Source organism: Phyllobates terribilis, unplaced genomic scaffold (assembly GCF_046119375.1).
Source record: "Phyllobates terribilis strain yellow unplaced genomic scaffold, ASM4611937v1 Scaffold_3__8_contigs__length_932513732, whole genome shotgun sequence".
NCBI classification, from domain to species: Eukaryota; Metazoa; Chordata; class Amphibia; order Anura; family Dendrobatidae; genus Phyllobates; species Phyllobates terribilis.
This window is the reverse complement of record NW_027362763.1, coordinates 627,179,932-627,206,276: the sequence shown is the minus strand read 5'-3', so window position 1 is coordinate 627,206,276 and position 26,345 is coordinate 627,179,932. Positions and strand designations below refer to the sequence as shown.

At 39.9% G+C, this 26,345-nt stretch overlaps 1 protein-coding gene across 26 annotated transcripts in view; it reads right to left on the bottom strand.

The window, feature by feature from the left end:
* Positions 1–26,345, bottom strand: part of AFDN (afadin, adherens junction formation factor) — a 504,890-nt gene that overhangs the window by 204,816 nt on the left and 273,729 nt on the right. For all 26 annotated transcript variants that reach the window (XM_073671547.1, XM_073671557.1, XM_073671558.1 and 23 more), the window contains 5 exons: positions 14,587–14,852; positions 13,898–14,041; positions 13,216–13,414; positions 6,306–6,409; positions 4,185–4,265 (listed from right to left, as the gene is read on the bottom strand). In XM_073671547.1, the coding sequence (XP_073527648.1) occupies positions 4,185–4,265; positions 6,306–6,409; positions 13,216–13,414; positions 13,898–14,041; positions 14,587–14,852 (794 nt within the window). The remainder of the gene's footprint in view (positions 1–4,184; positions 4,266–6,305; positions 6,410–13,215; positions 13,415–13,897; positions 14,042–14,586; positions 14,853–26,345) is intronic.

The following is a 26,345-nucleotide window of genomic DNA, read 5'->3' as shown; positions in this document are numbered from 1 at the left end:
TTTATACATCAGCAGGGATGAGAACACTAGCATACATGAGAACTAGTGATGAGCGAGCATGCTCGCTGCTACTAGGTATGCGCCCGAGCATCTCACTGCTCGACGCTCCTCGAGTATTTCTGAGATGCTAGGGCAGGAGCTCACGTCACCTCCCCGATTGTTTGGCGCTCTTAAGAGAGCCAATTAACATGCTGGGATTGCCTGCCACTCACTGTAATGCCGTAATCATCTTGCTTGTGGCATTACAGTGATTGGCTGGTTGTATACAGTGTACCCCGGAAACAGGCAGAGTAGGGAGAAATTTGCTTGTTTATTAGTTAGCATAGAAATTCCACATTACATTAAGATAGAAATATATACATACACAGACAGACAGACAGACAGACAGACAGACAGACAGACAGACAGACAGACAGACAGACAGACAGACAGACAGACAGACAGACAGACAGACCAAAAGTTTGGACACACCTTCTCATTTGAAGATTATTCTGCATTTTCATGACTATGAAAATTGTGCATTCACACTGAAGGCATCAAAACTATGAATTACCACATGTGGAATTATATACTTAACAAAAAAGTGTGAAACAACTGAAAATATGTCTTATATTCTAGGTTCTTCAAAGTAGCCACCTTTTGCTTTGATGACTGCTTTGCACACTCTTGGCATTCTCTTGATGAGCTTCAAGAGGTAGTCACCGGAAATGGTTTTCACTTCACAGGTGTGCCCTGTCAGGTTTAATAAGTGGGATTTCTTGCCTTATAAATGGGGTTGGGACCATCAGTTGTGTTGTGCAGAAGTCTGGTGGATACACAGCTGATAGTCCTACTGAATAGACTGTTAGAATTTGTATTATGGCACGAAAACAGCTAAGTAAAGAATAGAGTTCATTGGGGGTTCATGGAGGAAGCTTTAAGACAGATAGGTTTGGGCCCTTGCTACCTATAGAAAATTATGGCACTATATAAAAGCCCAACAACAAGAGTGAGTAAATAATTCTCTTTCTGCTCCATTTTCAATTAACAATGGAACTAGACAAGGGTGCCCCCTATCTCCATTGCTATATGTAGTGGTGGTAATGGAGCATCTGGCCAATGCTCTCAAAAATAATCCCAATATTCACGGATACAAAGTGTGATCTAAGTCTTATAAAGCAGCAGATGATTTACTTCTCTACATATCCCAAACACAAATAACATTTCCAATGATTCTAAAAGAATTTGATAGGTTTGGATCAGTCAGAAATTTTAAAGTCAATTACTCTAAATCAGAGGCCTTGAACATATCTCTCCCACAGACTGAAGTCTCACAAGTTATGACTAAATTTCCATTTAAATGGCAGAAAGAATCATTGAAATATTTAGGGGTCCATATTCCCTCGGATCCTAATACATTATTTGAGCTTAACCATCAAGCTTTACTGAATAGAACATATGGAGATCTATTGAAATATGGTAAATTGAAGCTGGTTTAGAAGAATGAACGCCATCAAAATGGACATTTTACTTAGTTTCTTGTACATTTTTCATACAGTCCCGATCTCTCCTCCCCATAGTTTCTTTTGTAAACTAAGGTCAGCTATGATTAAATTAATTTGGGGTAAGATTAAACCTCGCATAAACATACAGACACTCTCGTCATAAATCAATGGGTGGTGCAAGCCTTCCAAATTTCAAGAGATATTTTCAGGCCTCTGCCTTGCTGAGGATCCTAGATTGGCACTTTTATGCAGACACTAAATAATGGGTGGCGGTGGAACAGGAAGGTTTAGAAGTCCCTCTATGACATCTACCATGGTGTCAAGAAGACTCAGTGACCTTGGTCAAGTGTAAATTAACTAGGGAAACACATAGAATATGGCATTCCCTGAGGAAAAAAGTGTTTCCAGATAAAACTATTAGTCCACTCACATCAATATTTTATAACCCCTCCTTTCCACCCGGATATCTAGGTGGGTCCTTCCTCGGTCGGAGGGTAGTGGAGGACACCTGATTGTTTCAAATATTGGAAAATGGCATGATACCTTCTTTTGTATCTTTACAAAGTCTCCAAATGTGAAAATTAAATGGTTTGAATACTTGCAAATACGATCCTTTCTAGTAGCACATAACCCTAATGTAAATTCGCTCTCAAACTACACCTCCTTTGAGAACATGTTCCTTCACGAACATGGACCGACTCATGCCATTTCTGTGATCTATGAGGGATTGGTTAGAGAGGAGGGAACGGAGAAGCTGGCATATCAGCGAGCATGGGAGAGGGACTTGGGGATTAGTTTGTCCCCTCTAGAACGGGCAAAATGGTTTCTCTTCACACACTAGCAAACTAATGCTGGGAGAGCACAAGAGAAGAACTATAAAATACTTACACAATGGTATCACTACCCTTCTAAATTACATGCAATATTCCCTATAGTTTCAGAAATGTGTTGGAGATGTGAATTAAATTAATTAACAACGTATCACAGGTAAGAGAGTAACAAGGTCTCCCCAAATAGATGTTCTGTCAATTCTCCCTTCTTCAATAGGTACTCAAAACAACGACCTACTTTGATTTTGCTTAACAGCTGCACGGACGGTAATCCCGCGGTTTTGGAAACTTAAAAACCCACCTAGCATATTGGATTGGTACATACTGGATTGGTACAATGAAATGGTGAATTTATGTAAATGGAAGAACTTTCTGCAGAATGTAATGGAACCAACAATAAATTCAGAAGGGTTTGGAGCGGATGGATTCTGTTTCAGGATTCGCATGATTTTCATACCCTGTGATTGTGCTCATAATTAGCTACATGGGCATAAGGACTTCCCCCACCTCCCCATCCCTCGTCCCTATGTCTTTTCTCTTTATATGATTTCTTCAGACATAATATAGAAGTTACCTCAACATAAGAATATTTATACAAAACTGTGCTCAGGGACATACATTAACTAATAGGGGACAACCTCTTTAATCCTACAGTCAGCAATAGACAGTACAAGAGGCTATACATTGCAAACCATGCAAATGTTTTATGAAGCTGAATTGCAAAAAAATTCTTTAACATGCATTTAAGTAAAAAAAAATTATATCATAATAATTGGAATAATTTATATTTTATATGTATTGTGGTAAGTGCCTCACTTGGCTGCTTCCGGAAGTAGACTCAGGAACCGTGTTCTCTCTGCAGGCTTTATTATGTGGCATAAAGCCCTGCAGCTCCAGCAAAATAAACACAGCCTTACGGGCAAAACAACAAAATAAAAAGAAATAATAGCCTAGTCCATAGCAGTGTGGGGTTCGTCCACACAGGTTGTAGTCCTAGCTTTCAGCTCCTCTCTGAGCTGTGGCCTTCCAGTCTGGAGTGACAATGACTTCCCGGCGCCTGCGCAATAGAAACCAGCGTCGCAGTACACGGAGAGATGGGGCCGGGAGGAAGCAAAGCGCGCACTATGTGAGCTCTATGTGAGCGGAGCTTTAAGCATGCCCGGGAAGTCAGGGAGCACAGGGCACGTCACAGGGCCCTGTGACATGCGGGGGAGGGGGGGAATATGATAATTAAGCATGCAGGCAGGGATTTGGGAGAATAATAAGCACATCGGCGGGGATTGTTTGTCGTCCCCTGGACGCCAAGCCTGTACAAAATAGAATTGAATAAAGCACTTTTCTATGCAATCAAACCTCTACAATGGGCCATACAGGTGTGTATAGATTTACTTTTCTATACCCTGTATGCCCATAGTAGAGGTCTGATAATGCCTAAGTGGTGACAGATTCTCTTTAAGTGAGTTAACCCCCACCATATAACATGCTGGCAGAAAGTTTATAGGTTTCAGTTCACACAGGCTAACAATCTGTGTGACACATACCTCCCCTTGTATATCATACCAGTGATTATCACAATATATATAATAAATTACCCAAAATTGGACAAACCCTTTAAGCTCCATCACTTCCATGAGATTCCTATACCCTGTGGGATTTTGAAACCTCTGGTTACATGCACTGGAGAGCCCTTGCTATAATTTGGCTCTGTGTATAAGTTATACATGGACACTAATAATAATAATACAAATAATTATCACATAAGTTACACATTGCAAGAACTATTGTGGTATAAACATTTTCAGTATACATACTGTACAATTTTACAGCAGTGAACATGATGTAAATTTTCATATGAAATGGACTCGCTCACCTTTGCTGCTACAATGCTTAGTCCCATGCCATTTTGTTTCTTTAGAGTCACAGTGATAATTTCAGGGTCTTTTCTCAGTGGCTAAAAAAAAAAAATACAGAAAAAAAAAAAAAAAATCACCATAGGGTAAACTTAAAGCCTGAATTCCACTTGTATCAAGTTCCAAATCCAGCTTTATGACACTTTGTGACAGAATATATATGCCACTAGGGAGTATTTTAAGAGCTTCGCTTCATTGCTCAAACATTGTGCATCATTATTAAGACATACAGGGATTAGTCAAACAGACCTCACTAGTCCACCTACAGTATTGCCTCCATCAATAACCCCCTACCCCAAAAAAATAGTATGCAACACACCCCATGGCATTTTCTTTGCTCATTGCACTACTCACCCAAACCTTAAAGTGTACCTGTCAGCAGGATTGTCCTCAGTAACCTACATACACTATCAGGTGGGCACCGTTACACTGATTAATAAAATACCTTGGTTGATGAAATCCGTCCTGTGGTTCTTGTGTAATCTTTACTTTCAGTTTGGAGATAATGATATGCTCGTGCTTTGGGGTGGGACTGTTGGGGTGGGCTCTATTTGATTCTCTGCTTACATATTCATCTGTATGCTCTTATGACAGCTCACTGATCCTTCACTGACCTGCCTCCTAATTTACATAATAAATCTAGTAGAAGGGGGCTAGGTAAAATAGGAGGCACGTCAGTGAAGAATCAGTGAGCTGTCATAAGAGCATGCAGATGAATATGTAAGCAGAGCACCAGATAGAGCGCCCCCCAGCACGAGCATATCATTATCCCCAAACTGAAAGTAAAGATCCTGCTGACAGGTGTGCTTTAAGAGGTTGTCCAGTGCTGCTCACTTCTGCATCGGGAGTCAAGTTTTACCTGAATATACCTACCAGGATGTACGGATGATCAGCAGGTATCAATCGCCAGTCTCTCTCAGAATAGAACATGTATATGTTACCTGCCTAAAATGCACACCTCCTTGAAGGTATGTGCAGACACCATGTAATCAGTACTCATTCAATGTAAAAATGAGCACAGCCTGACATGGCTTTTAATAAACTAACAGAAGTCTGCGTCTCTACACACAGTGAAATTGACAAGTCTATTAAAACTAGAGGAATGGTTACAGATAGATGTTAATTAGGCCTCATTTACACAGGGGTTCGTTGGAGCCCCACTAAGTGCTTGTTGTGGAGCGATCATAATACCCCATACAGCATATGTATGAAAGCCAATCAAAAAAGAAAAGTTACAAATCTCATTCTCAACAAAGAAATGTAATGATTGCTACTACAGGTTGTGACAAAGTCACTGGCAGAATACTGGAGGGGAGATATGTTTCACTGAGGCTGTTAGCTTCAGTGATGTGAAACATGGAAGTCTTCTACATAGTATGTGCAGAGAGGGTTAAGCAGCCACATTTAAAAGGGTGTGTTTTATGAGAACCACCATAGAGTGAGCAGGAGGTTGTTCTCCATATCTCCACCTCAGGGTGTGGCCTGGGCTATAAATTCCTTTTCACTCAGGTGTTGGTCAGTATCTGGAGAGGCTTGCTCCAGAGAGGAGCTTGCATGTATTGTGCTGAACAGTGTGTGTAAGGGGTCTTACTCATGGCTGAGTAAGACCCCTTAGGTGGTCGAAACGCAATGGTATTCACACTAGCTGGTCATGTTGCTGCCGTGCATTTTAAACACTTTGTGAATAAACATAATCTTTTTTTACTTTTGGATCTCTGCTGGAACTTCTATTTTTACATAAGCCTTATCTTTTTAGGTTTCCCCTCCCATGTTACACCATGTCTTTAACATGTTCTCCCCCCACTCTTTCTTGTTTAAACAATAAGTTTATCCTCTTGGTTAGCAGCAATAATAATTGAACTTCGATCTGATATGAATCTCAGACTCATACCTCAGACTCAACTATACCCTTTATGTTATGTAAGGCTGAAAATCTTAGTTGTATACGTGGAAATAAGTGTTATGCATCTTATAACCTACATTTAAAATTCAATAAAAATTGATCAAACTTGAAAAAAAAATGCAGCAATGAGACAACACCTTTAAATAAATAATCAGTAAAACTAGTCAAGCAATTTTACCAAGTCTGTGTTTTCAGCCAAGAGATGATTGTCATAGTCAGCTCCTTCAAAGTAAATTGTCCAAGTCCCAGGTGAACGTGTATGAGGGATAAGTCTACAGTAACCTGCCGGGAAAACAACAATCATAAAAGACTACACCAAGTAAATTTGAAAGCCGTTAAAGTAGAAACAGAAGTGGTCAACCACTTTTTTTTTTAAATATGCGTCATGTAACCACTTTCTTTAACTCATACAGAATAGATTTCATTTTTTGGTTTTCATTTTTAATTCTTCTCACAGCCATATCTTATTAAAATTTTCAATCGATAGAGCCTTTTGAGGGCCTGTTTGTTTGCACAAAGACTTGCAGTTTTTAATGGCACCATTTGTTATACCGCATCATATACTGAAAAATGGGGAAAAAATTCCAAGTGCGGTGAAACTGAAAACTGCAATTCCATCATTGTTTATTAGGTTTTGTTTTTACATAGTTTATTGTGCAGTAGAAATGACCTTGCAATATGATTCTTTATGCCAGTACGATTAAGGCGATAAAAATTCAGATATATTATTAATATTAATATATATTTTAAGATTTATAAAAATAAATAAAAAAAAATTCGGATAACCGTAAATATATTTTTCTGTGATGGAGCTGTGTGAGGGCTTATTTTTTGAGTGTGGAACAGTTTTGATTGATACCACTTGATACAACTGATATATATGACATACTGATCACTTTTTTGGGGGAACTGTGGTGAATGAAAAAAAATTAAATCTGACATTTTGTTTTTCTTTGGCATTAATCACATCTTTTAAATAATTATATATTTTGACAGATCGAACATATAAGGACGCAGTGATACCAATAAAGTTTATTACTTTCTATTTTTGCTTTATGGTGATGATGCTGGAACTTTTGTTTGGTGCCGTTCCAATGAGATTTATAAAGATGACTGCATGAAGAGAACATGCAAATTTCCTCAGTCATTGATGATATGGGGCTGCATGTCAGGTAAAGGCACTGGGGAGACGGCTGTCATTACATCTTCAATAAAGGCCCACGTTTACATTGATATTTTGGACAGTTTTCTTATCCCATCAATTGAAAGGATGTGTGGGGATGATGACATAATTTTTCAAGATAATGCATCCTGCCATAGAGCAAAAACTGTGAAAACATTCCTTGAAAGAAGACACACGAGGTCAATGTCATGGCCTGCAAATAGTCCGGATCTCAATCCAATTGAAAATCTTTGGTGGTAGTTGAAGAAAATGGTCCATGACAAGGCTCCAACCTGCAAAGCTGATCTGGCAACAACAATCAGAGAAAGTTGGAGCCAGATTGATGAAGAGTACTGTTTGTCACTCATTAAGTCCATGCCTCAGAGACTGCAAGCTGTTATTAAAGCCAGAGGTGGTGCAACAAAATACTAGTGATGTATTGGAGTGTTCTTTTGTGTGTTTGTTTTTCATGATTCCATAATTTTTTCCTCAGAATTGAGCGATTCCTTATTTTTTTCCCTCTGGTTGGTCTGAAAAAAATACATTTACTGAGTACCACATTTTTAATCTTGATTTCTTTTAGTGTTTCTTAAAGCCCTAAAGTTGCCGTTCAAAATGACTTTAGTTTTGTGCCATGTCTGTGATCTGCTTTTTTTCAACATTAAACAACTGAATAAACATCCCCCGAGCCAGGTGATTCCATAATTTTAGCCAGGGGTTGTATATATCACAATCCCTTTTGAAGTTCAGCTGTAGGTGGAGTTTAAGATGAGTACCAATATAGTGGAGACATGGGGCTTCCGAAGATGAAAAGCTGTCATAGTAATGGGGTTGGTAGATGACGGGTGCAAACAGAAGTGATTGCAGTATCTAAATGCCGCTTTCAGTGATTACATCTTTCATCATAGACAATGAGGATGACTCCTGCTATGGGAAGTTGCCAGGTATGTATTACAGCTGCTATCTATCTGCCCTGTATGGAGTGGCACAGCTTCGGAGCCTTTTTGCATACATGTGAAGTACATGAACAGCAGGGTGCTTGAAGAGCTTGAACTTTATGAGAAGAATTTTTAAATGTACTTTAGGACTGTCATATTGGGGGCACACTTTTCTGCATCGTCTTTCTAAACAGTGAAGAAGGGTTTCTGCTCACTATAACAGCAATTAATGTATATATTTAATAGGGGCTTTCCCAAGAACAATGTTAATTTTAATCAACACTTTAATCAATAGATCTTTGAATAATAATTTCCACAACTGAATGTGTTTAACAAAAATGTTCCCGTGCTGAATATAATCTTATAAATGTTCCCCTGCTGTGTCCTGTGTAATGGCTGTGTGTGACCGTACAGGAACATGGTCTGATCATACCACAGCTCCTGGGCAGAGGAGGACGCACAGGAGAGTATACAGATATTACAGCAGGGGATCACAGCTGATTCTTTATTTGAAATAAAACATTTATTAAAAATATGCAGTGAAATGTTTTGCCTCACAAAAAGAATCAGCTGTGCTCCCCAGCTGTAATGTCTGTATACTCTTTTGCTTTCTCCACTGTCCAGAAGATGTGGTATACACAGCCCATGTTCCTGCACGGTCAAATGCAGACATTATAAAGCACATACAGTCCTGCTCATTGTCATTGGCACCCATGAAGTTTAAATACATAATGTGGAATATCTCCTGAAAAAAAATGAAGTGAAACAGAAGAGCACTAGAGTGAAATACAAAAGAGAAAATGACAAACAATTAAAAAAAAAAAAAAAAAAAGCGAGGGAAAAATAGAAAAAACTAAAGCTTGCTGTGTTACTGGTATTGCCACTCTTTACAATCATTTAGTATGGAAACACATTTTGAATCGCATGTGGTAAATCATAAAAGAGATTCACTTGTGATAAATTGTGGGTGCCCATGTGACATGAATTAGCCAATGAATGATGAATTCAGTGTTTTAAAAAGCCACATGATAGGCCTGTTCCTTTGTCAAAATGGTGAAGACAAAAGGAGCTGTTTGAGGACATCAGAACTGCTATTAATATCAAACACAAGACTTCCGAAGGCTATAAGGCCATCTCCAAAGACATTGGTATCCCAGATTAAACAGTGTGCAATGTTATTAAGAAGCTTGCAAAACATGGAACCATCAAGAACCTCCATGGACGTGGAGGAAAGAGGAAAATTGACATGAAATGTCTTCAAAGGTTGGTGCGAATGGTGGAAAAAACACCACGTCAAACATCCAAAGACCTGAAGGCCAACCTGGAACAGTCTGAGGTCATGGTTTCAACAAGTACCATAGGCCGCACACAAAGCCTTATGGGCAACGGCCAAGGAAGAAACCATTGCTGAAGAAAAGACATAAAAAGGAACGAATGATCTTTGCCAAAGAGTACTTTGACAAACCACAATCCTTCTGGGAAAATTTTCTGTGGACAGATGGAACAAAAATCAAGCTTTTTAGCAAAGCAACAGTTTTTTTTTGTTGGTTTTTTTTTTTTTTTTTTTTTTTAACAGACAATGAAGCTATAAGGAAAAAACACCTTACCAACAGTTAAGCATGGAGGAGGATCCATAGTGCTGTGAAGTTGCTTTGCTGCATCCGGTACTGGAGGCCTTGACCTTATTACGGGAATCATGAAATCAAAGAATTATCAAGAAATTTTAGAGCGAAATGTTCTACCCAGTGTGAGAAAACTTGTTTTGAGTCGAAGATCATGGGTCATAAAGCAAGAGAATGATCCAAAGCACTCATCCAAAAGTACACAGGAATGGTTGAAAAAGATAAAATGGACTGTTTTAAAATGGCCAGCAATAAGGCCTGACCTCAATCCCATTGAAATGAATCCTGCAAACATTCAAGAGCTTGAACAAACTGCAAAGGAAGAGCAGGAGAAAATTCCAGCTGAGAAGTGCATGAAGCTTATAGATGCCTACAAGAAACGTTTGGAGGCTGTCAGCAATGCCAAAGGGTGTGCAATCAAAGTATTAATTAGGGGTGCCTTTATTGCTGAGCATGCTGTTTATTCTGTTTCTTCTTTGAAATTGGAAGTTGAAAAATAATGTTTTATTGTTGTATTACTTTGGACCACAAATTAAAAAATCCTAAGGATATAACTTTGGTAAATTTTCATTTATTTCTGAAGATATTGTACAGTCTATGAAAAAAATGAAGAGGTACCAATGGTGAGCAGCACTGTAGCAGGGACATACATACATACACATACATAAATATATGTATATATATATATGGGTATCTCAGCACAGGAACTTTTTTTTTTTTTTTTAACACAACCAATTGTGGAACTTATTTTTATTCCCAGATCTATTGATTAAAATCTATTTTTGTTCATGGGAAAACCCATTTAATGATCTGGCACAAGAACCACATGACATGCAAGCAGCTCTAAATTTCAAAAAAAATAATATCAATACTGCACACATACTTTTAATAGTCAGTGGGGGAAAATATGACTAGCATGACTAACCCAAGAGGATTCTCCTCACCTTCATAAATGACTGGTCCTTCCTACTGTGTGTGTATAGGGAGAGATTAAATTTGAATCAAATCTCAATACTACAAAACTCACAATTGTAAGGAAATAACGTGTGTAATACTGAGGTCTACTAGGACTGTATTAAACCTTTTTTAAGCTGTTTAAAGCAAACATCCTTCGAAATGTAGAATTGAGCTCAGACTATCTAGCTAGGGGAAACCAATGGCAGATCAGTAGTAACTAACAAGACTATGCACAAACAGATTTTTTTTTCTACGTAAATTGATAAAAAAAAAATCCAAAAAATACCGCATTTTGAGGGCAGATATCAGTCTTTCTGGTATTTATACAAATGTGGTACAAACTGAAACAGGCAAGGTTTTTTTCACAAGGGGTGGTGCAAAAAATTATCTTCGTTTGGGGAGTATCAAGAGCTTTGTTCTTTGCCAAATAAAGAAGCGATAGCTTTTTTCACAAGCCAAAATGTATCCCTTTATTTATGGAGCAGGAACAAGTTTGCTGTTTTGAAAGTGAAGTAGGATTAGTTAATCAACTAAGATTGAAAAAAAATATGTATATTTGGTTTGATATCTGCAACAGATTTGCCATTCTCAAAATGACTGAACAAATACTTCTTATCAAGCCATTCCAAAGAAAAGATCCTTTTATTTAGGGAGCTGAAACAGGTTGGCCGTTTTCAAGTGAAGAAACAATGGTTTTGTCAACAAGCCATAAAACAATTATAATTTAGGATCAGTTTCATATTTGTGTACCCTGAGTACAAGTCCTTGCAGCAGTATAGTATAGCTATTCAGTACACGGGACAATCACAAGAGACATGTGGGGGAATCTAGCAGCATTTGCAGCAACTGCACAGTAAAAAAAAGTGGAAGGCAAGGAGATGTCTGAGACAGGAAATGGCAGCTGCTACTGATGAGGTTCTATGTAGATGGTAGGAGGGAGACGCTAGAGACAGAGCTCCACACTCTCCTTCCCACCATCCTAGCTACATAGAATTTTATCAGTAGCAACTGCCATCTCTTAGCTCAGTAAAGGTAAAGTTTCTCTTCACTAAATACAGATATTTACCTCAGAATTGAGAATTTTGATAATGACTGATCAATTTTGGCAAAGAAAGTAGCACATTTTTCTGATATCACAAATTTGCTTATTTTCAGGTGTACTAATGATTTATTAAATAAATATTAAAACGAGAGTTATGCTTTAAGTACATGCACAGAAAGTAAAAGGTAACAGTAGCCAGCACTATAGTTGTGGAATGTATGGCTGTTAAATTGAACTAGTAAATTAGATAATTTAAAAGTAGTATAAAAAAAAAAGTTGAAAGAGAAACAGTCACCATGAAGATGTAGTCCAATCTGCAGGCACCATGTTATAGATCTGAGTAGATTAATATAGAAATTTGTGAGAAAATATTCTCTGAAAGGGCAAAGAATTACGGTAAATTATCAGTCCAGTGGGCAGTCCGATCAGTGACTGATGGATGTCTCTATGCATTCTTACACATGGACGGCTGTCAGTCACTGGATGGACCGCCTACTGGACTGAAAATCCCAAACAGAGCAGAGGCTTAAATCACTAAATCACAGGTTACACGGAATCTTATATATTAACCTGCTCAGCTCCTCCTGCTCTAATACATGGTGGCTCAGATTAGACTGCATTTTCATGGTGACAGGCCACCTTGCTTCACATTGTTCTAAAAGCAAGTAGCTGCAACAGGCCACTGAATTTGACTGGCATCTAAGTGTGTAATATTGGACTATTATAAGTGTGCAAAAAAATTCAAGAAGACATGCAAAAGCCGATATCACTTATAGCTTGTCAATCTCACAAGCCCTCCATGTTTGTAGAGCAAGAATGTAAAAAGATGGTGTTATTAAGGCACTGTATTGCAGTCACACATGGCAGTTTTCCACCTGCACTGTCTATCATTTGAATTTGAGCATTTATTCACAGGCAGACTACTATTCTCATTTTCTATGCTTTTCACTGCTGCAGCAGTAAACCATACTCTGATTTAGGCCTTTCTACATCTGTGTGCAATGATGAGTAGTGCGCGATTACAGCCTATACCTAGACTGTAAAACACAACAATGTCTACTGCTCTCCCTGCCCTCTTTATAGTGCCAGTGATCGATGATCTGATGAAATGACTGCAAGGCATTATGAGAGCGGATGCACCGGACGTCATTTGAGCCCATGCTGTGGTCGACTGATGCAGTCTTTAGCAACAGTTTGTTTTTTTTGTACGTCAGCGTAAATAGAAGGAGAAAATTATCTGAATTCTCCTGGAATTTCATGACACTCAACACCACGTCAATGTGCAGTGGATCAACACAATCATCTTTAACAGATGATCATGCTCTGTGCACTTTTACAAAAGTAAAGTTACTGTTGTTCATACATACCTCTTTGACACAGTGGTTCCAAAAATTCCTGCAAACCATTAGGAATGTTTCGTACGACATCACAAGAATAACCATCTTCGGGCAATAGGAAAGGCAGCTGTAAGTCTGGATCTTCCTCTAATTGAACCTCTCGTCCATCACTGCGAGCTAGTTCATCAGCAGTGTTCTCTGCAACCGATCTGACACTCTCTATTAGCTCCTATATGAAATGAGTGGGTTATTGGAAATAGTAATAGAAATTAAAGCAATTGTCTGGGCATTGGTATTTGATGACCCATTTACAAAATCGGTCATCAATAGTAGATCATGGGGGTCCAACACCCAGCACCCTCAAAGATTAATTGTTTTTTGCTCGAGCAGCATAATGTAAACACTTCAAAGTGTAGTGTCCACTGATGGCCGTCGTCAGCAGGGGCAATACAGCTTATAATCAGAATAACAGGAGCTGTGATGCAGTAGCTGGCATTGATCAAACGGAGCGGAGATCAGCAACTCCGTTCACAGTGTTTACAGTAGAATGCCACTGGAGGAAAAAACAGCTGATAAGTGGGGGTGCTGGTGTTGGACTCCCACCTATCGGCTATTGAGGACCTATCCTGCAGATCGGTCAACAAATACCTATTCGTGGATAACCTCTTTTAGAGAATCTCAAGCAGACTGATGCAATCTCTTCAATATTTACCGTAGGAATATAAGGTTCATCTGGGGCACAGTGATAATTTGTCAAAAGAGCCTGAAGTTGCAAGGAGTTTAGTTTAAAGCAGGTATTGTTAATGTTGGGGATATCTTGAGGAGAGTACTTGTCCATGGTAAGAAGAGTTGTTGCCTATAAGAATACAACAAAACAGGTGGAATGTGGATATCAATAACGTTATTATCCCAAGCTCTTGAATACAGAGACACAATGTGTGTTTAGAAATAACTGATGGCTTGAATTAATATAAAACCCCTCACCTTGCTTCCCTAAAACTTCTTGCCAAGGGATTCTACACATGTACATTGAAAGCAGTACACTTTCTACAATGCTATTAGAATTTGTTTTCTAATATGTAATAGGTTTGGGTTGTAGAATTCACATTTTCATAAATATTTTCAAAGTCTTTGTAAAAGCAGAGATGCAGAATATTTTTGCAAATCAATCATTTACAAAGCTGTACATATTTCGTATTATATTTCTTACAAAAAAAGTTACACCTTATTGAAAATTTTACAATGAGTCTACTATCAGAAAATACAAAAACAATTTATATTTTATCCATTAGAATCTAGGTTTCTCTGGACTATGATAATAATGTTAAAATTGTTTAAAAAAATCCATTGTTCTATATTAAGTGTAGCCAATTCTGCTGTTAATATTTTTACTGTACCCACCTGAACTATTCTGCTAAGGTGACAGTCAGCAGCTAGCTCCAAGCCTTGTTTTTCAGCCCATGCTTCTATATGAGCTAGTTGCTGACGAATAATGGCTCCCCAGTAGTGTGAACACAAGCCAGAGTCCGGGTCAGTGACCAGCCTGTTGAACAGCCACATATTGACGAAGTGGAATAGCTGAGAGAATAGTTGTATAGTTAGGGCAGCATTCACCCGACAACGCCTGAGAAGAGACATTGCTCCAGTCAATGTATGCAAGACATCATCTAAAATGAGCAAACAGAAACAAGAAATAATGAAGTCAGATGCAGTGTGATATCTTTACTGCAAGTTATAAGACATCTCCTTGCAGAAGGAACAAAACATTTGGTGGAGTTGAAAGAATATATTGGAATGGAAAAAATAAAGAATTATCTTTTGTTTTGAACATGAAAGCTGACAAACAAGAATTTCTCTTTAAACATTTTAGGAAATGAAGACTTTAGTAAGCAAAACATTTTCATGAGGAACAATGCAAGAAAGTAGCATAAAAATAAGAGGCATGATATCAAACAAAGCAATCGCAGCAAAACTATAAATAGCAGGGAAAGACAAAAGAAGTGAGACATCCAATACTTGGTACTGTGGTTGGGGGGAGTGAGGGATAAAAATGGGTTGGAGGGGGAGCTTATGATGATGCTGCTGTTTATCTTCTGTGATGTCTTGTACCCTGAACACATGGTTAAGTGAATGGGAGACTAGCATATAGTGGCTTTTCTGCAAGTGACAGCACAAATTTTTTGAACCATAAGGTACACCCCAAATTTTGGAGTGGAAAATAGGAAAAAAAAATATTTTTTTATAAGATGGGGGTCTGTCTTATAGTCTGAATAGGTGTCTTACCTGGGGGTTGGGGGAGAGGGACTGGAGCGGGGGTCACAGGAGGCATGGTCCCTCAGGAAGCCGGCAGGGGCAGAAGTGGTCAACGCTGTGGGCCCTGGGTGGGAGAAGGGGACGCCCCAGCAGCGGGGGGTTGTGGTGGTGGTGGAGCGGGATCGCAGGGAGCAAGGTCCCTCTCTGACGAACCCAAAACACGCCGCTCTGCCTCACCGCCGACAGCCAGACACTGGCCCCGCAGCATCTCATGCCTTCTGCTGTCGCTGGTTCCTGAGGGAGGGAACAGAGGGCCCTGTGATCCCGCTCCACCACCACTGCAACTATCCGGTAAGCTAGGTCCAGACCATAAGACATACCTCCCAAATTTGGGGGGAAAAAGTGCTAGATCTTTCTGAAGGTCTTTTGCAGTCAATCGGGGGTTCTGATTTGCCTCTCTAGCAATACTACAAGCAGCTCTCACTAAAATTTAGCTTGGTCTTCCACACCTCATCTTAACCTCCACTGTTCCTTTTAACTGTAATTTCTTTATTACATTTCAAACTGAGAAAGGGCAACTTGAAAACACTTAGCTATCCTCTTAAAGCCTTCTCCTGCTTTGTGGGTTCCATTATCAGAGTACTAGGCAGCTGCTTAGAAGAACCCATGGCTGCTGTTTTTTGGCACAAGGTTAGAGGAAGCTGGGTTTTTATAATGCTGGGAAATTTGCATCACCTGGCCTTTCTTAACGATGATGGTGAACAAGCCATAACCCTAAGGGCTCTGTCACACGTCCTGATATTTCCGGTACTGGAAAAAAACAGTACTGGAGATATCAGTGTGAGTGTGGCAAGAGTGTGGCAAGAGTGTGCAAAGAGTGTGCAAAGAGTGTGCAAAGAGTGTGCAAAGAGTGTGCAAAGAGTGTGCAAAGAGTGTGCAAAGAGTGTGCAAAGAGTGTGCAAAGAGTGTGCAAAGAGTGTGCAAAGAGTGTGCAAAGAGTGTGCAAAGAGTGTGCAAAGAGTGTGCAAAGAGTGTGCAAAGAGTGTGCAAAGAGTGTGCAAAGAGTGTGCAAAGAGTGTGCAAAGAGTGTGCAAAGAGTGTGCAAAGAGTGTGCAAAGAGTGTGCAAAGAGTGTGCAAAGAGTGTGCAAAGAGTGTGCAAAGAGTGTGCAAAGAGTGTGCAAAGAGTGTGCAAAGAGTGTGCAAAGAGTGTGCAAAGAGTGTGCAAAGAGTGTGCAAAGAGTGTGGAAAGAGTGTGGAAAGAGTGTGGAAAGAGTGTGGAAAGAGTGTGGAAAGAGTGTGGAAAGAGTGTGGAAAGAGTGTGGAAAGAGTGTGGAAAGAGTGTGGAAAGAGTGTGGAAAGAGTGTGGAAAGAGTGTGGAAAGAGTGTGGAAAGAGTGTGGAAAGAGTGTGGAAAGAGTGTGGAAAGAGTGTGGAAAGAGTGTGGAAAGAGTGTGGAAAGAGTGTGGAAAGAGTGTGGAAAGAGTGTGGAAAGAGTGTGGAAAGAGTGTGGAAAGAGTGTGGAAAGAGTGTGGAAAGAGTGTGGCGCATCAGAATCACACATACCGGCACTTGGGAATCAGCAGTACTGGGTGCTGAATGCTGCCCTCATCATAGCCCCCTGCCAATGCTGCGATAAGCGCAAGCAAGGGACAATGCGGAGAGTAGCAGTCTGTTTCTGCAGTGTCCTGGTGTAAAAATAAGAATAAAATTAAAAAATCCTTACACTCACCTGTCCAGAAATGTCCCCCGCTGTAATCCATCTGACAGCTCATGTCAAGTAGTCGGGGAGAATGAGCAGCTCCAGCGAGTGGGCCCCTGAGCTGTGCTGAGCTTGTGATCGGTGTCCTGTCACTCAGTGAGCTCAGTACAGTGCAGTGGCCCGCTCACTGGGACGAGTTATTCTCCCCAGCTCCTCTGCGTGAAAGGTCAGTTGGATTACAGCAGGGAACATCTTAGTTTTAAGGTTAAAGGAAGACTAAGAATAAAATAAAAAATTATTATAATCACCTATTCAATGTCAAAATAAGTCCATCTACACCAGGACACTGCAGGAGCAGAATACTACTCATCATTGTCCATAGCTCGCGCTGATCTCAGAGCCGGCAGGGGATAATAATGAGGGCAGCGTTCAGCATCCGGCATTTGGGAACAGTGCTAACTGTATGTACGCTGATTCCCAGGTGCCGGTACATGTCACACTGATAACACAAGTATGTCATCCATGTGTCATTAGTGTGGGATGTTTTGCGGCCCGTGCAGGGGGTAAAAAGCGGACATGTCAATGCGTTTTGCCTACAGACACACGGTCTGTGGAAACACACTGACATGTGTGCAGACCCATTCATTTGAATGAGTCTGCGTGAGTATGTGTCTCCGGTGCATGTAGAAATGGTCACCACATGTACCGGACACCCTGACATGTGAAAGAGCCCTAACAGGCTAATTAATGTCTCAAACCTTGGTCAAAGTCATCTGAGCACACAAATCTCTAAGGGTGTCCAAACTTTTGCATCGACCCATTTTCCTTTTTGTGATTTTTAAAAAGAAAAAAAATTACAATAGTTAATATGTCATCTTTAATTTAGGCCATTTAGAGATCATTTCATCTTGCTTAACAACAACAGTAATTTTGATCAGGGGTGCCAAAACTTTTAAATGCCACTGTAGGTTATCAGAGAAATCTGCTTCTTTCAACTCCACGACTAGGTCTTTCACTCAATTCATGGGCAAAATCCATAAAACCTGTATTCAGTGAAAACAAATCTTATTACTGAAGCAAAAGGGGACAGTTGGTGTTTTTTTTTCAATTCTTTTTAAAATTGAGAATTTTGAGAGAATGGAAGTTTAATTCTAGTGGAGAAAAAAGCAGACTGATACTATGCATCATTAAGTTTGTTATTTTCACCTGTACGATTTATGAAAACAAATTTTCAAATGACGGTTACTCTTTAATCCCCCCCATACACAACACACAGCTGTCGGTAGAATGATGATTTAGCTATCTCTCTTTACTCCTCTATACTCAAGAGAGCTTTCTTTAGCAAGGCGCTCCAGAGATTGTGGAAACCCCCCACAAGTGACACCATTTTTGAAAACATTGTGGTGAGCACCTTGAACCCCCAGGTGCTTCACAGACGTTTATAACATTGAGCCATAAAAAAAATTCTCATTTTGCCCACAAAACTGTTTTATAGACCCAAATTTTGCATTTTCACAACAGAGAAAACAGACCTTAAAATTTGTTGCGCAGTTTCTTTTTAGTAAGCAGATACCCCATATGTGGGGGAAAACTACTGTCTCGGTGCACGGAAGGGCTCAGAAAAGAAGAAGTGATGTTTTAGAACCCAGACTTTGATGGAATGGTCTGCGGATGTCATGTCGCATTTGGAGAGCCCCTGATTTGGAAACCAGACCCCTCAAGGAATTTATATAGATTTGTGACGAGCACCTTGAAACCACAGGTGCTTCACAGAATTTTACAACGTTGACATGGGAAAATGTAAAAATATATTTTACCCACAAAAATGTTGTTTTAGCCCCAATTTTTTTTCCATTTTCAGAAGAATGGCAGGAGAAAATGGACCCCAAAATTTGTTGCGCAATTTCTCCTGAGTACGCAATTATGCCATATGTGGTTAAAACTTACTTTTAAGGCACAGTGCAAAGCTCAGAAAAGAAGAAGTGTCATATCTGAGTTCAGATTTTGCTGGACTGGATTGAGGGTGCCATGTGACATTGGCAGAGCCCGAGGTGCCAGAACAGCAAAATCTCTCATAAATTATCCAATTTTACAAATTACACCTCTCAATGAATTCACCTAGGGGTGCAGCGATCATATTTCTCCCCCAGGTGTGTCACAGCATTTTATACCATTGGGCAGTGCAGAAAAAATAATAACATTTTTACCACAAAAACTTCGTTTTAGTCCCAGATTTTACATTTTCACACTGGGAAATGGGTAAAAATGGCACCAAAATGTGTCCCACAATTTCTGCGGAATGTAGAAATACCCCATATGTGGCTGTACAGTACTGCTTAGCCTATGGTAAGACTCGGCAGGGACGGAGTGCTATTTGCCTCCTGGAGCTCAGATTTTCGTAGAATAGTTTGCGGACTCCATATACAGAGCCCCTAATGCTAGAAGAGCAGAATCCCCCCCTCAAGTGACCCCATTTTGGAAATTCCCTTTGGGAATTTTCCTACAGGTGTAGTGACGATTTTGACTCCATGCTCCAGAAACAAGCAGTAGTGGATGATGCGGAGTTAAAATTACAAACTGCCATTGTAGTGACCAGTACATTATGCCCAGCTCATACTTCTGGAGACATGCACCCATAAATTAGGCTAAGTGCCCACGATGCAGAAATGCTGCAGATTTTTTCCGCATCTCCCTGGCAGGAAAAAAAGTATGAGGATTTTACATGCGTTTTTCCCGCCAGGTAGAAGCGTTTGTCAAGCGTTTTTGCATGCATTTCCGCATGCGGGTTATCAAGCGCTTTTCCAAGTGATCATAGCATCACTTGGAAAGTGCTTGACAACTTGGTCACACTATATAAATCCATGCAACCGGTTTATTTAGTGTGACCAAGTTAATAGTTTAAAAAAAAAAAAAGGTAAAAAAAAAAAAAGAAAGATTATACTTACCTTCTGATGGCCCCCGGTCTTTTCTGCGCTGTGTCCGGTCTGTTGTATGGGTCGCGGGGGTGTGAAAGGACCTGCCATGACGTCATTTAGTCATGTGACAGGTCACGCAACCTCCGACGTCAGCGGGACCATGGGGCATGTATTACCAATAGTTTTTAAGTGTTTTCGCTGCGGAAATTCCGCGGCAAAAACGCTTGAAAAACGCATAGTGGGCACACAGCCTCAGACTGGCTCTCATCGCTACAGAAATGTCAAACATGTAGAGGTTAACTATGGCTTAGGCACACTGAGGATCACAAGGGAGGGGGGCATTTTGATTTGGGAGTGCAGAATTAGCTGAATTTGTTTTTCCAGAGCCTTTGTACTACCCAGTAACGTGGATGCCCCTTATATTTCCATTAACATATGACGGACCTGAGTGGGGGATTTTTTTGTGAATTGAGTTCAACCTTCTATTTGGAATATTTTACATAACATTTTGGATCACATTTATCTAGCGTTCTACGCTGAGCACTTATATCGGGATTCCATTTAAATCTCCAAGTGATGTGATTCAGATGAAACCCCTGCGGGATCCATTCACTGTAATGAGGCAGCAGAGTTACTCTGGACTCCGTCTGGCCTCTGTTCAGTGGTGTCCTTTTTAAAAGTGCACAAAACTGTGACGGACCGTGCTTTTATGCACGCCTAATAAAAAGACGGACACCTCCGGATCACAGGCCTCCATCTGCCTCATTATAGAGAATCTCCTGCCGGGGGTTCCGTCTAAATCACATATTTCAAAATTTACACTGAAATCTAGGCGCAAGCGCTCAGCTTATGTGAACCAGGCCTTACTGCGATCTTTGGGAGGGAGAATGAATGAATCAACAGCAGGTGAAGAATTGGTGTTATTTATTTTTTACGCCGTTCCTCGTGCGGTATAAGTGATTAGGCGACTTTATTCTTCGGGTCGGTGCAATTACAGCGATACCAGATTTATAGCGGGTTTTTATGTTTGGCTGCTGTCACATACTAAAATATTTTTTTTTCTTTTGCAAAACCAAGTTTTTGCATCGCCATATTTTGAGAGATCTGATTGTCCTATATTTGGGCCGACAGAATCATTTAAGGGCTTGTTTTTTGCGGGATGAGTTGACGTTTTATTGGTACAATTTTCAACAAAAAACAACAATTCAGGAATTGATTGTTTATGTTGTTCCACGTGTGGTAAAATTGATAAGGCAGCTTTATTTTTCAGGTCACAATTACGGCGGTACCACATTTATATCGTTTTAGGTTTTGTCACTTTTACACAATAAAAAATATTTTATAGAAAAAATAATTATTTTTGCATTGTTTATTCTGAGAGCTATAACTTTTCCTTTGATGGAGCTGTATAGCGGCTTGTTTATTGCGGGACAAAATGTTTTTAGCAATACCATTTTTATTTACATTTGTCGCTTTTTTTTTTTTACAGTGTTCAGTGAAGAAGGTAGGACATTTTTATAGGGCGGGTTGTATTGGACATGGTGATATTAAATGTGTACTTTTGTTTATTTATTTACACAAAAATATCTATTTATGGATACAATATATTATTATTATGTGATTTTTTTTTTTTTTTTTAAATATTTTAACTATTTTTTACTTTTTACTTAGTCTCACTAAGGGACTTTCACTTCACTCATCAGCCTGATCACAGTTATAAGGCATAGCAATGCAGGTTCACTGTTATACCTTATAGTTGTCAATGCTGCAGTGACTCAAGTTAGATCATGTACTGCGCATGATCTAACTATGGTAACTTTGTAGTGCCTGGTGACTCGGATGTCGTCATGACGACATCGGGTTACCATGGCAACAATCGGGCCCCCGCAACTTCACGCAGTGGGGTTGATCCAAGAGCAGAGGGGCATTCCTCCCTCTACTTGCCTGCTAAATGCTGCGATCGCAGCACTTAGGGTGTTAAATGATGGGACCTTCTAGCGGCCAAAGATTACCACCTTGGCCAATAGAGACCAAACCAATGAAATGCTACTATATATATACTGTATATACATAAATGTATTTATCAATCCATACATATTCAAACACATACAGAAAAATTAGGTATTGCTGTAAATGTACAGTCCTGATGAAAAAGTCAGAATTGCATTTTTATTTTTCACACAGAAAACAAGCCCTCATATAGACATGCTGACTGAAAAACAAAAGCGCAAAAACAAAGGAACACCAGTTGGATGAGTTGTAAAATGTGGACATTCAAAAGTACAACACATGTACTGGAAAATGAGGAAAAAATATTCCAAATGTGGTGAAATTGTGAAAAAAAACTGCAATTCCGCCACGTTTTTTTTTTTTTTTTTAGAATGGAGTTGGTTTTAAAGGTTTTCATTGTGCGGTTAACATAACCTAGCAACATGATTCTTCATGTCCGCACATACAGTCCTGCCCATGGTTATTGGCACCAATGAAGCTTAAGCACTAGGGTTCAGCGAGTATGTTCTGTCCGAGTATGCTCGGGCCGAGCTCCGAGTAGTTACAGCTGCTCGGTGATATGTTTGAATCACTCCCGTGTGCATGATTTGCGACTGTTTGACAGTTTTATTACATGGGAGGAATGTGTAAGAAATAGACATTCCTCACATGTAATAAAACTGTCAAACAGTTGCAAATCATGCACACAGGAGCGATTCAACCATATCACCGAGCAGCTGTAACTACTCGGAGCTCGGCCCGAGCATACTCGCCGAAAGGGTTAATAGAACATACTCGCTCAACACTAATAAGCACATAATGTGGAATCTGAAAAAAATGAATCAAGTGAAACAGTTTTGTTGTATGGAGCACTCGCGTTAAATACAAAAGAGCAAATGATAAACAATAATTTAAAACAAAAAACAAAAGGAGGAAAAAATAGAAAAACCTAAAGCTTGCGGTGTCACTGGTGTTGGCACCCTTTACATTGATTTAGTATGGAAACACATTTTAACTCGCGGGTGGTAAATCACAAAAGAGATTAACCTGTGATTGTGCCCATGTGACAATAATTAGCCAATGCATGATGACTTGAGTGTTTTAAAAAGCCACATGATATGCTCTGTTTTTTTGTCATAGTGGTGAAGACAAAGGAGCTGTCTGAGGACAGTAGCCATTTTGCTTGAGGAAAAAGAATTTGGGTACAGCAATATGGCCCCACGCATGTGCAGTAGCATCTCTCGGCAACCCAGAAATGCTATTGTGCAAGTGCGGGCAGCGGGGTCCATATTGCTGCAGGCAAATTTCTTTTTCCTCTAGCAAAATGGCGCCCGCGTGTGAGCAGTAGCATCTTTCGCCAACAGAGATGCTACTGTGCATGTGCGGGGGCCATTTTGTTGTATGTAAACTTCATGATTGCCTCACAAATTACACAGGCAGTATTTAAAATAGTTGGTAGGTCACTTAAGGCACAGTGACCTGTCAGAAGACAGATATACAGTGCCTACAAGTAGTATTCAACCCCCTGCAGATTTAGCTGGTTTGATAAGATGCAAATAAGTTAGAGCCTTCAAACTGCAAACGAGAGTAGGTTTTATGAACAGAAGCATAAATCTTACAAACCAAAAAGTTATGTTGCTCAGTTGAATTTTATTAAATTTTAAACATAAAAGTGTGGGTCAATTATTATACAACCCCTATGTTTAATATTTTGTGGAATAACCCTTGTTTGCAATTACAGCTAATAATAGTCTTTTATAAGACCTGATCAGGCCGGCACAGGTCTGTGGAGTTATCTTGGCCCACTCCTCCATGCAGATCTTCTCCAAGTTATCTAGGTTCTTTGGGTGTCTCATGTGGACTTTATTCTTGAGCTCCTTCCACAAGTTTTCAATTGGGTTAAGGTCAGGAGACTGACTAGGCCACTCCAACACCTTGACTTTTTCCCTCTTGAACCAGGCCTTGGTTTTCTTGGCTGTGTGCTTTGGGTCGTTGTCTTGTTGGAAGATGAAATTACGACCCATCTTAAGATCCTTGATGGAGGAGCGTAGTTCTTGGCCAAAATCTCCAGGTAGGCCGTGCTATCCATCTTCCCATGGATGCGGACCAGATGGCCAGGCCCCTTGGCTGAGAAACAGCCCCACAGCATGATGCTGCCACCACCATGCTTGACTGTATGGATGGTATTCTTGGGGTCGTATGCAGTGCCATCCAGTCTCCAAACGTCACGTGTGTGGTTGGCACCAAATATCTCGATCTTGGTCTCATCAGACCATAGAACCTTGAACCAGTCTGTCTCAGAGTCCTCCAAGTGATCATGAGCAAACTGTAGACGAGCCTTGACATGACGCTTTGAAAGTAAAGGTACCATACGGGCTCGTCTGGAACGGAGACCATTGCGGTGGAGTACGTTACTTATGGTATTGACTGAAACCAATGTCCCCACTGCCATGAGATCTTCCCGGAGCTCCTTCCTTGTTGTCCTTGGGTTAGCCTTGACTCTTCGGACAAGCCTGGCCTCGGAACGGGAGGACACTTTCAAAGGCTGTCCTGGCTGTGGAAGGCTAACAGTAGTTCCATAAGCCTTCCACTTACGGATGATGCTCCCAACAGTGGAGACAGGTAGGCCCAACTCCTTGGAAAGGGTTTTGTACCCCTTGCCAGCCTTGTGACCCTCCACGATCTTGTCTCTGATGGCCTTGGAATGCTCCTTTGTCTTTCCCATGTTGACCATGTCTGAGTGCTGTTCACAAGTTTGGGGAGGGTCTTAAATAGTCAGAAAAGGCTGGCAAAAGAGATCTTTAATCCACACATGTGAAGCTCATTATTCTTGGTGCCTGAACTACTTCTTAATACTTTAGGGGGACCAAACAGAATTCTTGTGGTTTGAGGGGTTGAATAATAAATGACACTCTGAATTAACTTTTTACGTTTTAAAAAAAAAAAAAAAAAAAAAAAAAAATTGCTGCAGTGCATTTCCCACTTCCAGGCTGATCTACAGTACAAATGTCACAATGCCAAGTTAATTCCGCATGTGTCAACCAGCTAAATCTGCAGGGGGTTGAATACTACTTGTAGGCACTGTATGAATACATAAGCATAGCACCAGTTACAGCCCCTCCCCAAAGGCCACGCCGAAGCACGAGCATATCATTATCTCAGAAATGAAAATAAAGATTATAAAAGAACCACTGGACGGATTTCATCAACAAAGGTATCATTTTACTCAATGTAATGGCGCCCACCTGACAGTGGTTTACTAAGCACAATCCTGTTGACAGGTGCGCTTAAAATACGTAAAAAAATAATTTGGTTTGGGTCACTATTTTCTGAGAACCTTAATTTGTTGATTTTTATGTCAATTGCGCAGTTTGGGGGCTTTTATCAGGCAAGCTAGCATTTTATTGATATTTTTGAGTGGACAGGAAGCCTTCATCCCCTTTTACTGCATTTTTTCTGCAAACGTGCAGCAACCGAAAAAGGCAGTTCAAACAGGTAGAATTTTTATTTTTGCTTTACAGCATTTACTGTTTGGGTGAAAAAAAATATTTTAATAGACTTATACAGAAGTTTTAATTTTATAATTTGCAATTTACAATCACAGTCTCCAAAATGCAACCCGGTCTTCACACAAGTACAACATACCTTAGGACTTATTTGCTATATATTTTTAAATCATGCTGTATCACATTATTTAACACCAATTATAAGGGAGTACTATTAATAATTTATACCTACTAATTGGTTAACATTAAAATCGTCATTTCATATCAAATTTTAAGTGTGGCAAAATGCATGCTTATTCAGCAAATATATTGTTCACCAATTTATAATGACCATCTCTGAGAAGATTTTTGGGAGAAACAGAGCAAGAAATAACGCCAAATGAATAATGCCAATAAAATATATAAGAACAAGAGTAGACATGAGTATCACATGTTGATCTAGACCTATTCACTCTAATATGGAATTATCAATCATGCAATTTCTTCCTCCCTTTGTGGTCTTCATCATTTCGTTCATCAGTGGACCTGATCTTGTCCCTCACTGACTATTTATGTAGGTCACCATTGTCCTGTTGTCAGACATGATCACCACATTTTTCCCTGAAATCTACTTCAATGAAACCTGTAATATTTTCCTTATTGCTGTTAATTCCTTTAGATTTGATAAATTTTCTTTCATTGTGATGCCCGATAGACCCTGAAAATTGTGACCGTCTAGGTGGGCTCCCCACCTAATTAGACTTGAGTCCGTGGTAATTACCACTGATTTCTGAACTGTCCACGGAACTAAACTCACAA